Below are 13,918 nucleotides of genomic sequence, written 5' to 3'. Positions count from 1 at the left end.
ATAGAGAAGATCTTTGCAATTGCCAGACACCATAAATGCACCCAAGAACCAAAATGTCTGGATAGACACTCGTTTATCTCTTGTAATATTCTTACTGCTTACATAAAAGATGTTACTTATCAACTTCTCATTGGTTTAGATTTACCTCAAAGTTTGTAACAGCCAGCTGAGACAGGCCATCTACGTATGGTCCCAACACTTTGTGCTCTCGAACCTTAAGGGACTGCCGACTCCTATGAAATAAAGGAGACTTTACACGCAACCCGCTAAAATGAACTTTTTTGAAAAACAAAAACTGTAGTATGAAATGATAAAAATCTTCTATATAGTAGAAGTCAATTTATGCCTTTAATTGTAACAGGAAGAAAAAAAGTCTTATAAATTTTTTAAACTCAAATTAACAATAAAGACTCAAATTAATCTAACCACTTTTAATATATATATACGGATTATTTTTAACACATCCTTCCACCCCAGTATTTGTGGCTAGAACAAAACCTGAGATTCCTTATTAGGCAGAAAGAATGCTTACAAAAAAGGAAACAAGAAAATCTTCTGCTCTGCCCCCCCCCCAGCAATTTGCTTCAATTCTTGCATTTTCTACACCTTATTGACATATATGAAATAAGTCTTAAACCTGTCTTTTTAACTGACTTGCATACTTCCGCACCTACTGCAATTATGTTCAAGAATCAAAATACACACCACATACAATCAATGCTCATATAAAAAAAATAAATAAAAAAATCAAAATCAAAACTACTTCCTGTCTAGACATTTCCAAGCCAGAGAGCCTAATCAGTATTTCTGCATAGACAAAATGGGCGAAAGAATGCCAGGTAAATTCTGAGGTATTACTTTTCCACATTGAAAAAGTTTGACATCTAACCCATGAGAATCAAGTTGTAAATAAGTTTTGAATTCTTTCTAGCTGATGAAAATTCACGCCTGAATATGGTCTGGATCATATGACAAAAACATCCCAGAATTCACTTGTACATTGTTCATGTATTATTTGCTTGCATCATTCAATGGTACCGCAATATTTAGATCGATCCACACCAATTACTACTTTACATATAAGCTTCACATGGATATTTTTTCTAGTGCTTGATATCTAATCTTTTCTAAAGAAGGCTTGTGAACATACAGTCGGGAAAAAAAAACCCAAAGCAACTTCTCAAGAACTTTCAAGCGGATTTCTACTTTTATAGTTTCAGAAAAAAATAAGGATGGCTGTGGGACAGAGCGAAGCTACTCACCCTTTTGGGTCAAGCAGATCTCTGACTTTCTCATTGTAGATTTCCATATAGGATACTTCAACTTTAAATGTATGAGATTCATTTTCTTCCACAGAGATTCTCTGAAATAAAGCACAACAGAGCCGTGGGATCAGACCCAGCTGCTCTGCATTGCCCATCATTGAAAAGGATTTTCCTGAACCTAGAGGAAAAAAGGAGAAGAAGATGCTTTAGAATGTAGTTTCTGAGCTACTCATTTGTTCATGAAGCACGTTTTAATTCTCTTTTTATTCCTCCGGAAGCACATATCAGAACAACAGGACAGGCTATTCCAGACAGATAACTTGCTCTTTGGACTCCAAGGTACAGGAAAACAAAAAGGAAAATTATCTTAAATGGTTTTTCTTTCAGCAAGGCTGTTGCTTGGGCCCCCTTTGAACACCCTCAAACATTACAGACTGAATGAGCCTTTGGTATGAACTACTCCTTTCAGGCTTTGAAAGCAGCCTCAAAAGGTACCAACTAGAACAGATTTGCAGAGCTGCTTTAAGAACTTTATATTGTCACTGACTGTGCTAAATGTTTGGCATTTAACATCGTGATATTTTGAAGTACAATTTTTAAATATTATCTAGATTAATATTTATGTTTTGTTCATCCCATTTCCCATGTGCATGAAAAGTGCTCTTCCTCTTCAGCACACAAGACTCACCTGTCTGTCCATAGGCAAAAATACAAGCATTATATCCCTGAAAGGCCTTTTCAAGAATTCCTTCTCCAAGGCACTTGAACACCACTTCTTGACCTAGAAAATAAGTATTTTAAAGTCTATTTTAAATGGACTAACAGATTGAAATTTTCTGGAAATAAGAAAAAAAAAAAAAAGGTTTGCAAATTATTTATACTATTGAGTGCACTGATGAACAAACAAATGATTCCACATACAACTGAGTGACAAGTTCAAAACCACCACCTGAAACTAGTGTGTTTAAATATATTGCTGATTTTCCTGTGAAGGGAGCAGTTCTTTGGAAAGTGTCATAAGTTGAATGCTTAGAAAATAAAAGATGTCTAAATTTTGTATTATTTAAGTGCAAATTTTGCAATTAATATACATTCCTTATTCAAAAACTAAAACCAAAAGAGTCCTGTAACTGAATTGCAATGTAACACATTAGTGAACTAGGATATTAAAGGTACAACAAACACCATGCTAGAAACAGTAGTGGTCGTTCTCTTGGGAACTGGCCTCAAGTCTCACCATAAGCTATTATGATTCACTCCGTGACAAAGTGATGCTGGAACCAAGATGACACTCACTCTAACGACATTCAGGAAGGAAATGTATATTAGGTGGCTGCAAGACTTTCAACAGGGCTGTTTGAGGATGTATTCTGCCAAATCCCAAGTTTGAAACATCAGCTGCAGAACTTTATAGTCTGAAAACTGTCTCCCTGTGCCAGGCAAATTTTAGATGCACTTCAATCTTTTACATGTAGAAGATGAAAACAGGCACAGTGGATGATCTTTTCTTGTTTTATTTTTTTTTAATAGGAAAGCCCACAATTTGTACACCATGAAGAGGGTCAATGGCTTGCCTACTTTGAGTTCTGATCAGAGAATTATATCAGCTGTGTACACTCAAAACAAGCAGAGCTGAGCTAAGGGCAGTATTTATACAGCTTCTGGTGTTTTGTTTTAATCTTACATGCACTGCCTGCTGACTTTCTGAACAGCTATGATCACTGCATCTCTCATTTTGTTAAGTTATTTTCAGCACTTGTCAGTTACAAGAAATGATTTTGTACAGTGGATATAAAGACTTCCATAGTTCCCAAAATGGAACATACTTACATAAAAAAAATTAACTATAAATTTATACATTATATGAGAATATTTACAGTCCATTATCCTTGAATAATTGGTAGCCCAGAAAATTCCTGCGGAACCACCTGTGGAATGATTTACAGGCATGTAACTAGAACTACAAGTACTACATTACTTTTATTTTCCTTTAACTGTAATCTAATTTCTCTTCTGCTATAAAGAAAAAAAAAACAACAACCCAAAACAGTGATGCCCTATTAAATGGTCTTTGTGTATCCTTCCAGTTGATTTTCTAAAAAGTGTCACTGCTTCTGATTAACACAGTTCAGAAACGGAATTCAATTCAGGAATACAGGACTTAAACATAGAAGAGAATCTGCTGTACTCTGAAATAACTCCATCTCCTTCCCCATACACATTCATTCACTTCTCATTCCAAACCTATGTTGAGACAGCACTGTTCAAACAAACCGGAAACAGCTATAGAAAATGTTAAAATACAGAAGAATCAATGATGAAAATATATCAGTGGGAGATAAGAACATAAAACACAGAAAAATTTGCTTTCCACCCACCTCCTGAGGGCCCATTTTGAAGTTACCAAATATCAAAGAAGCAGGGAGCCACTTACTATCTTGCTGAGCAAGAATGCAAACATCAAGCAAAGACTGAAGGAGAGTATAATTAGTAAAAGTATATATATTCCATAATAATTATGAGTGGAGAACAAAACCAGTTTTCAGAAGAGGAAAAAACCTTCTGACCAGCAATAAACCAGTAAACTTCACATTTCCCAAGCAAAAAAACCCAGCAGATACCAAAACACTGTAAAACTGTGCACAGTCATGATAACCGCAAGATAACTTACAGAATCCCTTACGGCTAAGTATCAGGGAATAAAACAGGTCTGAACCTCACAGGCAAAGCTGGATTATTTTTAATTTTTCAGGAAAATAAAATAATTTTCAAACAGTCAACACAGAGCCAGTCAGACACAGATACATAATTCTAAAATGGTATTTTTATAACAGGTTTTAAGAGCTCAGCAAAACCAGCATAGACAAATGGGGCATTATAGAGTGATGTTTACAGTAACCAGACAAATTGCCATGGCATAAAATAAGATTTGTTTTTAAGTGCACTAAAAGAAAAGACTGCAAGATGTTAAACATCAATCATGGATATTTTACGCATTTGCTAATGCAATGCGCTGTTGAGGGTAACAGCATATCATCCAAAATATTTGGTTATTTTTCATTAAGAAACCTCACTGCTTCTCCCCCAAATTTAATTAGTAGGTTTGCAAACCAATTTAAAGAGCTGTATTATATGGAACTATGTTTATGGGCACTTACTGTCAAAAGAAATAATGTAGTTCCATTGTCTACACTAATGCATTTTTGTTTGCTAAATAAACCTATATCACCTGCAATTAATACTTTTGCTTACAGAACTTTTCTTCCACAGACACCTAGTGTTTAGAGGTAAGCAGAAGTTTTCACCTGATTCTAACTTAATTTACAGTAAAAGGGAGAAATACAGGAAAAAAAACCAACCATATTTAGTTAACAGAAAGATTTCCCCTACCCCAACCTTTATTGTATTTTAGACAAGGTTTCCCAATCTTCCAGCTGGCTAAGACCATATAGCCTCTTACAGAGGCAACTAAAGGCTTGACACCAAAACACCCATCCCCTCTCCCATCTTCTGCTCAGAACATGGGCAAGCCTTGTGTGACCCACAGACATGCAGTCAGCCCAAGCTGGGGAGAGCATACCCAAGGCTGGTAAGTACACAGGGTAAGCAGACAAGCTGCCAGTTCTCACCAGGCAGGATCTTCTGTCTGCTCGTACCTTCAAGGACTAGGGAGCTAAGTCCGGTGAATTCTCCTTACAGATGACAGCCTAAAAAAATCTTGTTTCCTTTAGTTTAAAGAGCAAGACTGTCAACCTGGAATCAGTGAGAAAGATTAACAGTGTTGCTGTATACCCTGTACCTCTAGTTATGGCCCACGTGGCAGTGCCCCTAATGCTGCAAGGCATGAAAGCCTACGAAGACACTGCTAGCGATCACTGTTGCTAATCAAAACCTGAGAAACACTGATGGATGCCCACTCAGTTCTGAAGGTGTACATCGAGACAACAAGAAAATCGTTTCCGCATTTACCAGACAATGAAGTTGTACAGCTGTGTCTTCACAGCCTCAAGACATTATCTGCACATTTTGACAAGCATAACAACAAGCCTGATGCTAACAGTAGGCGGAATACAGTAACTCTTTGATAGGTTAAACGAATAACTCAATCTCTCAGGCTGCCACTTCCAGGAGGAGACTGACCCAAGAATCTCTCCGTTAGCCCTTAGGACTGAGTATTTTCAGTCCTAAGAAACTCTTCACTATGAGGGCACAGAGAAGATGTGGCTGCCCCTTCCCTGGAAGTGTTCAAGGCCAGGTTAGATGGAGCTTGGAGCAACCTGGTCTAGTGGCAGGCTAGTTCCTTCCATCTAGTTCTATGGGGGGGGGGGGGGGGGCTTGGAACTAGATAATCTTTATGGTCCCTTCCAACCCAAACCATTTGATGATTATATGATTTTCACATGTTCATCACTCTGACATGCTCTTGACATTCTTCCATAAATATATAAACCAAGATAACAAATGTTGCAGTAACCACACTACAGATACTGAAGACTTCAGCATTCAAAATGGTATCTGTGACTTACCTGAAAGCTAAAGGAAACCCATTCTCCTCTCAGATTTACATTTTTAACCTACATTCCTGGAACTTTCAAATGCCATGCCTGTGTTATCACTATGTATCAAGGGTATTTAGCATGGTACTTGGAAGCTAAAAAGTTTTTTTTATATGTTCTCTACCTACTGAAATGGCTGGGTATTCCAACAGAAAACAATATAAAACAAAGGTAGCAAAGTATGGCAGTGCACATGTAAATAGTGGCTCTTAAATTATTAAGAAACCTAAAATAAAGACTTCATATTATCTACCCATAGAGCTGCATGCAAAAATCTTAGAAATCAGAGTTGAAATCTCTAAGCCAGTATGAATTATTGGAACATTTAAATTTGGAGAACATGTAAGATACTTAAAAGCCCCCGAAAACAGAAACATAAATACATAGCCTAACAAGCAAAAGCACAAAGCAGAATTTTCAGAACAAGATATTAAATTATTCTCTCTAACATCTCTATGTTCTTTCCCCTTCTCTTCCTCCAAATCATCCCCTTACAGTTCCTGAAGCCCCTGTCAGAAAATCCAATTTGACAGTGCAGCTGGTGGAACCTCCACATTGCAGAGAAACCCTAGGACCCCTTCTCACAATCTGCAAAATTAAGCTATTTACAAATAAAGCTTAAACATTCTCAAGTTTGCCTGACTGGTGACAAACAGCAGAAGAAAGAAAAGGGAGGGGAGGAAGGAGGGCCACTCCCTTTCCAACAAAACTCCCTTTTAAAAAGGCAGTTGCTGCCTTTCCCAAGAGCTGCCCATTTAGCCACAAACACATTCAAGTTGTACTGTAACTAAAATATGTTTCAGTGTAGGGTTTTTAGATGTCCAGTATTTCTAGTTCACAACAACCTGTCAACCTGAAATAGGCATAATTGTCTCATGTTAACACAGAGTCATCCAGCCAGGTTCTGACTGCAACATTATGACACATTGCTGCCATTCCCGAAACCCCCTCCCTTACACAGCAAAAATACCTAAAACCAAGTAACAACTTGTTACGTACAACACTGAAAAATCAAGTCTCTTAAGGGCTTAATCTCTAAGCCAGAACATTTTAATAAGCAAATCTTGATAGCAATAAATCATAGCTGCTTCCATGACTTAATAGTTACAATAAAACCTGATCTGCGGAGATCAGAATTACTAGGAGCTCTGCTAGATAACAGTATTTAAAGAATCTCTTTAAAATGGGAAAAAAGATGCTTATGGTTCACCTTAACAAGAATCTAAAAGCACAACAGCTAGCATCATCTAACCACTACAGCCTAATACTACAGTACTGACAAACCACTGGAGTCTTTAATGTTAGAAGCCTTAATCCACTAAAACTTCCCCAGTGCTTCAAATTAGGTACTGTAATGTCTGTCTCAAGTGCCTGACCCATACAGCACTAAAGCCGCACTGAGTAAGTTTCCCCCAAAACGTGTATGTCGGATATCAGCTGTGTAACATGAAACTAAGCCCGACATACCATGTGGAGAGAGGCTCCTCTTAAAAAAATAAAAAGGGGAATGGGAAGCAGAAGAAAAAAGTCAAGGGAACAGTAAGAAAGGGATGGTTTCTCCCGTGTAACAGCTTAAATATTAGTCAGAATTACAGACAGACACTCATGCCTGACAAAAATTTACAATCTCTCATGAGGGCAGAAGGATACAGTTCTTTAAGGCAATTTGTTTCCTTTTAAAAGAGCTGCTAAAAGAGCAGTAGTCAGCACACGTATCTCCTATAAAATTAAATATTAGCCCAAAGTCAGGTGTTCAGCCTTTCAGGGCAACGCAGCCTGCAGAAACACAGAACTGAGATTTCAGGCCAAATGTGATGCAGCTTACGGAATTTCAGAAAAATCCACCAACAAGTTGATACAGCACGGGTTCCTTGGAATGGACCTGCCCAAGTGCCACGGTAGTTATTTATAGCGTCTCCTGAATCCTTCCCAAACTGAAGGGTTTCTTTTCCTTCCTTTTAAAAATCCACTTCATTGCAGACTTCAATAGGCTCTTACTGTTGTCTAGGCTTAGAACAAAGAATTCTTTGTTCTCAACTCTGAGAATTTCTCAATGTCCTCCTCTCCACCAAAATGCTGAGCTGTTATTTGTATCTGTGAGCTGTTCAAGACAAGCAGGTGCTATCCATGAACTGATTCTTGAACTATTCAAGTCAAAAAACAGACAGGAGTAAGAAGTTATTCTGCTTACTCTCAAAATACCTCTCCTGCAGCCTGTAAGGCAAAGCTCCAGCCCTTTTCTAGACCAAGGCAAAATCATTCTATCCTAGAAGCAAATTTCCTTCTCTCCTCAAAAATTTATTTCATTGACCTATTTTTGTTTTGTTTTTCTGATAAGAGGTTCATATTCTCACTGAGTACCCAACTATGTCTTTCAGAATTAAACAGTCAAAAGAGGTGCAGGAGCTAGCATCTGATGAACAGCACAAACCCAAAGACTGTAACTGTTCCTTGCTTGGAACAACACAGCCACAAATTATTCAGAAGCCCAGAGCATCAGTATTCAGAGTAATCCTCCATCTACCTGCTAACTCATTGAATTAAAAAAAGAAACAAAAACAAACCAAAATGAACAAAAAAACAACACCACCACCACCACCCCCCCATCCACTTTAACATCGATTATGAACACTTCCTTTTCAGTCGTAAAAGCAATTCAGAGGGGGTTCCGGACCTTGCAATCCTTAAGATGCGATACCAAGTTGTTAAAAAGCCTCCATCTCCTACAGCATCTGAAAGCAAAGCACACTTACACAAAGGTCTTGTAAAGGGCTTACTCCTCTTCTATGCTCCAGACTCCCTCTTGGCTTTAAGAGATACAGTCCAGCAAGGACAGCTGCAAAGATCCCCTCTAGGTATGTTACATCATATGAAGGTTACCTTCACTATTCACTATCCTGAGATTGATGGATCATTTTAGAATTTTAGAACCCAATTTTTCAGTAAAAAAAAAAAAAAAAATCAAAACTGCTAAGAAATCAATTCTGCTACCAATAGCAACAATTCTTGTGTTTTCAAATTCTGGAAAGAGAAGGTAACTTCCAAGATGGAATAAGATCCCTTGTGCTTCCTGAACACGAATTCAGAAAGAAAGTAAGTACAAAGTAAACCTTATGTTCAGCCAACAAATTTGAAGACATCTCACAGAGTAAACTGTAAGAGAAGAAGATGGCTAATCCCATTTCAGGGTCAGCTCTGCTCCCCCACAGCCTGAAAGTTGTAACCAATTACCCAATTAAGCAATGAACTTGATCCAAACAAGAACCTCTCTCTTGTGCAAAAAATATTAGTAAGTGCTGGTAATACCGTAGATCAATCAGCAAAGTGAAAACTAAACCTAGCCCATAATCACGTGGGACAGCTTTAAGGATCCTGTAACAAACATGCATTTCCAGGAAAGCACAAGCTTTGGTTTTGTCGACATACAAAACCGCCCCAAAACCAACATGGAAGAGTTACCTACCTAAGCCAACAAAGAATTCATACGTACGCTGTCTGCAGTTCACACCATACTGTGAGGTTTCTGATGTCCTACATGTCAACTGACAAAATCTTTAATATGTTGTGATATACACCACACTACATCTATTCATCCTAATGCAAGATGAGCACATTTTGGTTTCGTACAGAGAGCAATGACTAACAGGGTAGCCTAGAACTTGAGAATGTCTGGTTAAACCTTTCACTGTCACATCTTCTGGTGTATTTCTTTGATACAGATAAAAGTGTTTCTCAAGTAATTAAATTTGACTCACATGACTTTTATTTTTCAAGTATTTTACTTAAGCCTGAAGCTCATATATTAGTTACATTTACAAGCACTCTGGACTTAGATTTCAAGCTTTATACATGTTTCCTTTTAATTGTGCCTGCCAATGACATTAAACTTAAGCATTCACAGAGATTACTTTGGGCAGGGAGTATTTAATACATCTGTCTAGCTAGACCTAGAACTCCACTGAAATTGTCTGTAGACAGAAACAAGTTTAACTGGTTAGGGGTGTTTCTGTGGTCTCCCTCTTCTCTATCTGTGGGTTTATAACACGCAGCTCCCACCTGCACACTGGAGGCAAGTGGAGCCAAGATCTGAGTATGTACCATCACCTCCTTCCTTTAGGAGAAATGGAAGTGTGCAGACACAAATAGAGGTACTGTGTGCTCCAGACTCTACCAACGTGAACTAAGAATATGGTGCAGTGCACATGATCAGTGCAAAGACAGTTACTGAAAGACAAGCAGACACAGAAGTTTTTTCCTGATGAAACATTATCTTTGCTCAGGCAAGCAAGAAATACAGTGGAATCTATGATCAAGTGCAACTCCCAAGATTTGGGATTTGATACCAGGGACTACAGCAGTCAGAGATATATTTTAACATAAGTATATGACAGTTCATATATTAGACCACTGATCTCAATCTTTGAGCTAATTAACCCTATCAACCTTCAAGATTTCTTACAGGCCACAGAACTTCTTAATATGAATACCTAAATTGAGTGTCTTTTTTTTTTTCGTCCTTACCATGGACCACAGCTTTAAAATCCAAGTGTTCAGAGTCAGCACTATCAAAACAAGTCCTCTTATGAAGTATGAATATGCTAATACACAAATCCAGTTATGAGAAAACTAACTACTGGGATTACAGTCTTGCCCGGATTATCCAGCTTTTGAGAGGAAGGAGTCACAAAGCTGAGCACTCAAAACCATTGGGGATCTGAACTTTTAGACTACAAATGACTTGAAAGACTTGAAACAAGCACGCTACCTGAGGAGAACATGCGTTATTCTTCTCATGCACAGGAACACAGAGCACTGAAAAAACACACGTTCAGCACTAGCATTAGTCATAAGAAATCACTGATGCAGAACTGAAATTTCATTCTAAGTGACAGAAGAAATCCTCACAAAAGGTGCTGCCAGGAGATAAAAAAGACCATTACAGCTTGGATGTAAAAAGCACCCCTCCTAAACCCCTCCTGGGCACCTTAAAGCTTGCATTCCTTTGAACTGAGGCACCAGCACTCAGATGACTCAATCCCTGTAAAAATGAGGAGTCTGCTTCTGTGAAGAAATCACTTGAACATCACAGTTCAAAATGAAAAACAACTTCCACAAAACACAAACCCAAACTCTCATGTGTTCTCAAATTATTCACACTGCCAGATGTATGGAAAATAGTTTACCTGCATATTTTGTGGTGTTTGACTCATCCATGGACCAGAAGCAGTGATCAAAGGCAAACACCTGTAGAAGCATATAAAAAGACAAATTAGGAACTCTGGTTACACAGCATGTTTCTTCAAGCAGTACAATCTGTGACTCTTGAATTGCAGTTAGACTGCACTGTTTTCTGTGGATCCTAAATCAGAAATGTAAAAAGGCTTCATCTGCAAGAATACTTTTGCAAAATCTTGAGAGTCACAGAACTGCAATACTTATTTTCTATCTGCATTATTCACCCTACTACTCACTGAATCTCTTAATACAGACTTGAAAACTCAGCCAAAAGCTAATATTATCTCCACTCTTCTCTAGGCACTAATGCTGACAAAAGTTTCTGCCAGCAGTAATGCAACAGCACCAAAAGGACTCACTATACAGAAAATGATGACTATTTAGCAGACACCAATACAAGACACACAAAAGTTCTAGCATGGGTTGGACTTCTAAGGCTCAAAGAAGAACATTACTTACAAGCCTTAAGGAGCAAGTAAGTACTAACAGATTATCTGCTTAAACTAAGAGTACAGTCCAGCGTCTCACTAGAGGAAAGCTCAAAACTTACAAATACAAAATGTAGCTCTATCAGACAAACAAGCTATCAGAGCCTGTTTTAATGAAAAGGCTTAATACCACTTCAGTCAAGAGCTCCAGCTGGGCAGAAATCAAATGAGATTCAATATTGTGCTCAGTGGACTTGTGGACCTGGAAGAGCATCCTGTAAAAACACTTAACACACTGGGATTTGATCCAAGTTACTTTTTCTGCACATCTGAGAACATCATGGTATAGACATTTAACACTGTTGTTTTGACAGCTTTATATTGCCACAAACACAGCTTAAGCTGAAACGCATTTTCCACATTTTACCATGGTGAACTGACTGTGGATGAGTAAATTATACAAATTCTTTTTCTTTTCCCTTCGGTATCCCAAGAGGATGGGAAACAACCCAAACAACCTTCTTTGTTAAAACTTCCCATGAGCCAAGATTTTCTCTGTCTGGTCTTCCAACAGCTGATCTCCTTACCGAGACAAGCCATGAAGGTTAACGCAGAGAAAGAGCCATAAGCTCTATTGGCAGGAATACCAAATTCCTTGTGAGACAAACCCTGAAGTGCAGAAGAAGATGGATCATTTCCTTTTGGCTTTTGGGGATGTAGAACATCTTAGATTCCCTGCTACTGTAGAATTACTACAGCATCTGATCTATAGATATATTGTAACCTAATTCTTCCCAAAATGGCTGTTGCTGCAAGTATTTCAGAAGGATTAAACCAGGTAGGACAGTAACCTCGCCTCCCTCCCTTTCCCCCAGAACAATGCAAAACACATCAAATGGCCCAAGAGAAGACTCCATACTGAGACAATACTTAGTCCACAAGAGGAAAAAAGAGTTCTGGAATTCCCTTTGGAAGAGAAAACAAACAAACCCATAATAACAATCTAACAGGGAGGTCTAAGTCACTTACTGCAGCACAAATAGGATGAGACAACTTCATGAGTCAGGATGTTCCCTGATGTGGCAGAGTTAAAGATGTAGCTTTGCTATCAAACTATAAGCAAAATGCAACAATTACCTCACCTCCACATACACAGGGGCTTAAATTACTTCTTTGCATTTGTTTGTTGTGCTTCAGATCTAAGCATAAAGAACTCCCTGTCATCAATAAGAATGCTCTAATCCTTCTCCAAACTTTTATAATCCAAACCCTACTGTTTCTCTTCTCACATTCCACTTGTATGAACTTCTCTTCATGGGACTTGGTAACAATATCTATCTGCAGTGGATCATGCTGCAGAGTTAAAAGAGTTACCCAGCTACACATGCTCTTGTGTAGTGACTTAAACATCAATGCAGCAACAGTGTAGGCCTATTTAATCTGTTGCCCTATGTATTTTCCCCTTGGTTAACATGGAAAATCATGACGGGATTATTCAATGACTCCTAATTTAAACACTGAGACTTTAAAAAACTCAAATACATGCTTTCAGTCAAGCGTTTCTCATAGAGAAGCAGCTTTTGTTGTTGCTGTTTTTTTTTTTTTTTTTTACAGTAAAAATTTGTCAGAGTGATTTTTGAAGGTTCAAAAATAACTATGCAAGAGGAAGAAAAAAGTCTGTCTCAAGATAAAACCAAGGTAAATATAGGATTTTAGTATGTTTTTGTACATAAAAAAGCCCGGGCATGGACTTGGTCTATATATAAAAGTTGTTTTGGAAATTTGCCAAATCCTTCTAGCAGAAGTAACAAGATTACTTTAAAATAAAAAAGCATCAGGCAAAAAAGTGGGAACTGCTGGGGCACCACTATTTGTGAAACGTACAGCACCTGGGGTAAAAAAACCCCTTCTCCATTAAAACAGGTGGGCAAACATTTCAAAATTGTTTTGATCACTGGTGACAAAACAGCAACCTTGAACATTCCCAGCAATGATAATTTAAGGAAGTGCCTAATCAAAGCAATTTTCAGGACAACACAGACCTTTGGGAAAACAGATTTCAAATGCAAGAAGTAACAGAGTAAGAAGGCATAAAAGAACAAGAAACTTGGCCCCAATCAGTGAGGCTCTTCCCCGCGTACCTAATGAAGGCATTTCACAGGAAATGCCTGTAGGGCAGTGTCCTACCTGAAGAGTGACCCTTTCAATCACCTTTTCTGCTCAAAAATGACTCACTAGTTTCTATTTTCCTGACCTCCAGTGCAAGAACTGCAGGACATGCAGTCATGAGCAACACACAAGTGCACTCGGGACCAAGACACAGAACCTAAGCTATGATGGAAAAAAAAAAAACCCTCAGTCTTCCCTTCCTTCTTCCATTTTCACTTATTATTCTTTGAAAACAAAAATGTTGGGTATCACTTTTTCTTTCGAT

The 13,918-nt window shown here is 38.1% G+C and overlaps 1 protein-coding gene across 8 annotated transcripts in view; it reads right to left on the bottom strand.

The window, feature by feature from the left end:
• Window positions 1-13,918, bottom strand: part of KIF13A (kinesin family member 13A) — a 108,446-nt gene that overhangs the window by 49,020 nt on the left and 45,508 nt on the right. For 7 of the 8 annotated variants that reach the window (XM_065667264.1, XM_065667265.1, XM_065667258.1 and 4 more), the window contains exons 4-7: window positions 11,005-11,065; window positions 1,954-2,046; window positions 1,263-1,443; window positions 146-233 (exon numbers count right to left, since the gene is read on the bottom strand). In XM_065667264.1, coding sequence (XP_065523336.1) covers window positions 146-233; window positions 1,263-1,443; window positions 1,954-2,046; window positions 11,005-11,065 — 423 coding nt within the window. The remainder of the gene's footprint in view (window positions 1-145; window positions 234-1,262; window positions 1,444-1,953; window positions 2,047-11,004; window positions 11,066-13,918) is intronic. The other variant, XM_065667261.1, reaches the window with a different exon arrangement.

The sequence above is a fragment of the Lathamus discolor genome, chromosome 2 (genome assembly GCF_037157495.1).
Source record: "Lathamus discolor isolate bLatDis1 chromosome 2, bLatDis1.hap1, whole genome shotgun sequence".
In the NCBI taxonomy this organism is placed as follows: Eukaryota; Metazoa; Chordata; class Aves; order Psittaciformes; family Psittacidae; genus Lathamus; species Lathamus discolor.
Note: the sequence above shows the minus strand (reverse complement) of the source record. Positions and strands in the feature narration are given on the sequence as shown.